Source organism: Penaeus monodon, chromosome 23 (assembly GCF_015228065.2).
Source record: "Penaeus monodon isolate SGIC_2016 chromosome 23, NSTDA_Pmon_1, whole genome shotgun sequence".
In the NCBI taxonomy this organism is placed as follows: domain Eukaryota; kingdom Metazoa; phylum Arthropoda; class Malacostraca; order Decapoda; family Penaeidae; genus Penaeus; species Penaeus monodon.
The window spans coordinates 24,934,822-24,935,148 of record NC_051408.1 but is presented as its reverse complement, the minus strand read 5'-3'; the positions used below and the strand labels follow the sequence as shown (position 1 = coordinate 24,935,148).

At 34.3% G+C, this 327-nt stretch overlaps 1 protein-coding gene across 1 annotated transcript in view; it reads left to right on the top strand.

Annotated features, from left to right (window-relative positions):
• LOC119587903 (putative N-acetylated-alpha-linked acidic dipeptidase) overlaps nucleotides 1–327 on the top strand; it is a gene marked incomplete at its 3' end in the record, with an annotated part of 29,869 nt that overhangs the window by 22,790 nt on the left and 6,752 nt on the right. Inside the window, 1 exon segment of the mRNA XM_037936613.1 lies at nucleotides 202–307. Within this exon segment, the coding sequence (XP_037792541.1) occupies nucleotides 202–307 (106 nt within the window).

Below are 327 nucleotides of genomic sequence, written 5' to 3'. Positions count from 1 at the left end.
CACTCATTATTTTTTCATTTCTTCATCTTACCATTTTTTTTATCAAATCAGTATAGTTAGTATCCTCTTTATATGCTTTATGCATCGACGCTTTATGTTACAAGTTATCATTTAACTAGTTTATCCCTTGAATTTGATTAATTTGAAAACACTTTATCATTACTGTTGTTAAGGACTACTTTCGTTTTTTATCTTCTCCAGATTCTTCCCATGGATCCTGAAGATGAGACCAAAATGCTGAGAAAAATGATGGCAGATTTGAAGAGCGAGTTCGGTCAGACTTTGAAGCAGAAGAGCATCGCTCTCGGTAAGCTGTCCACATACTTG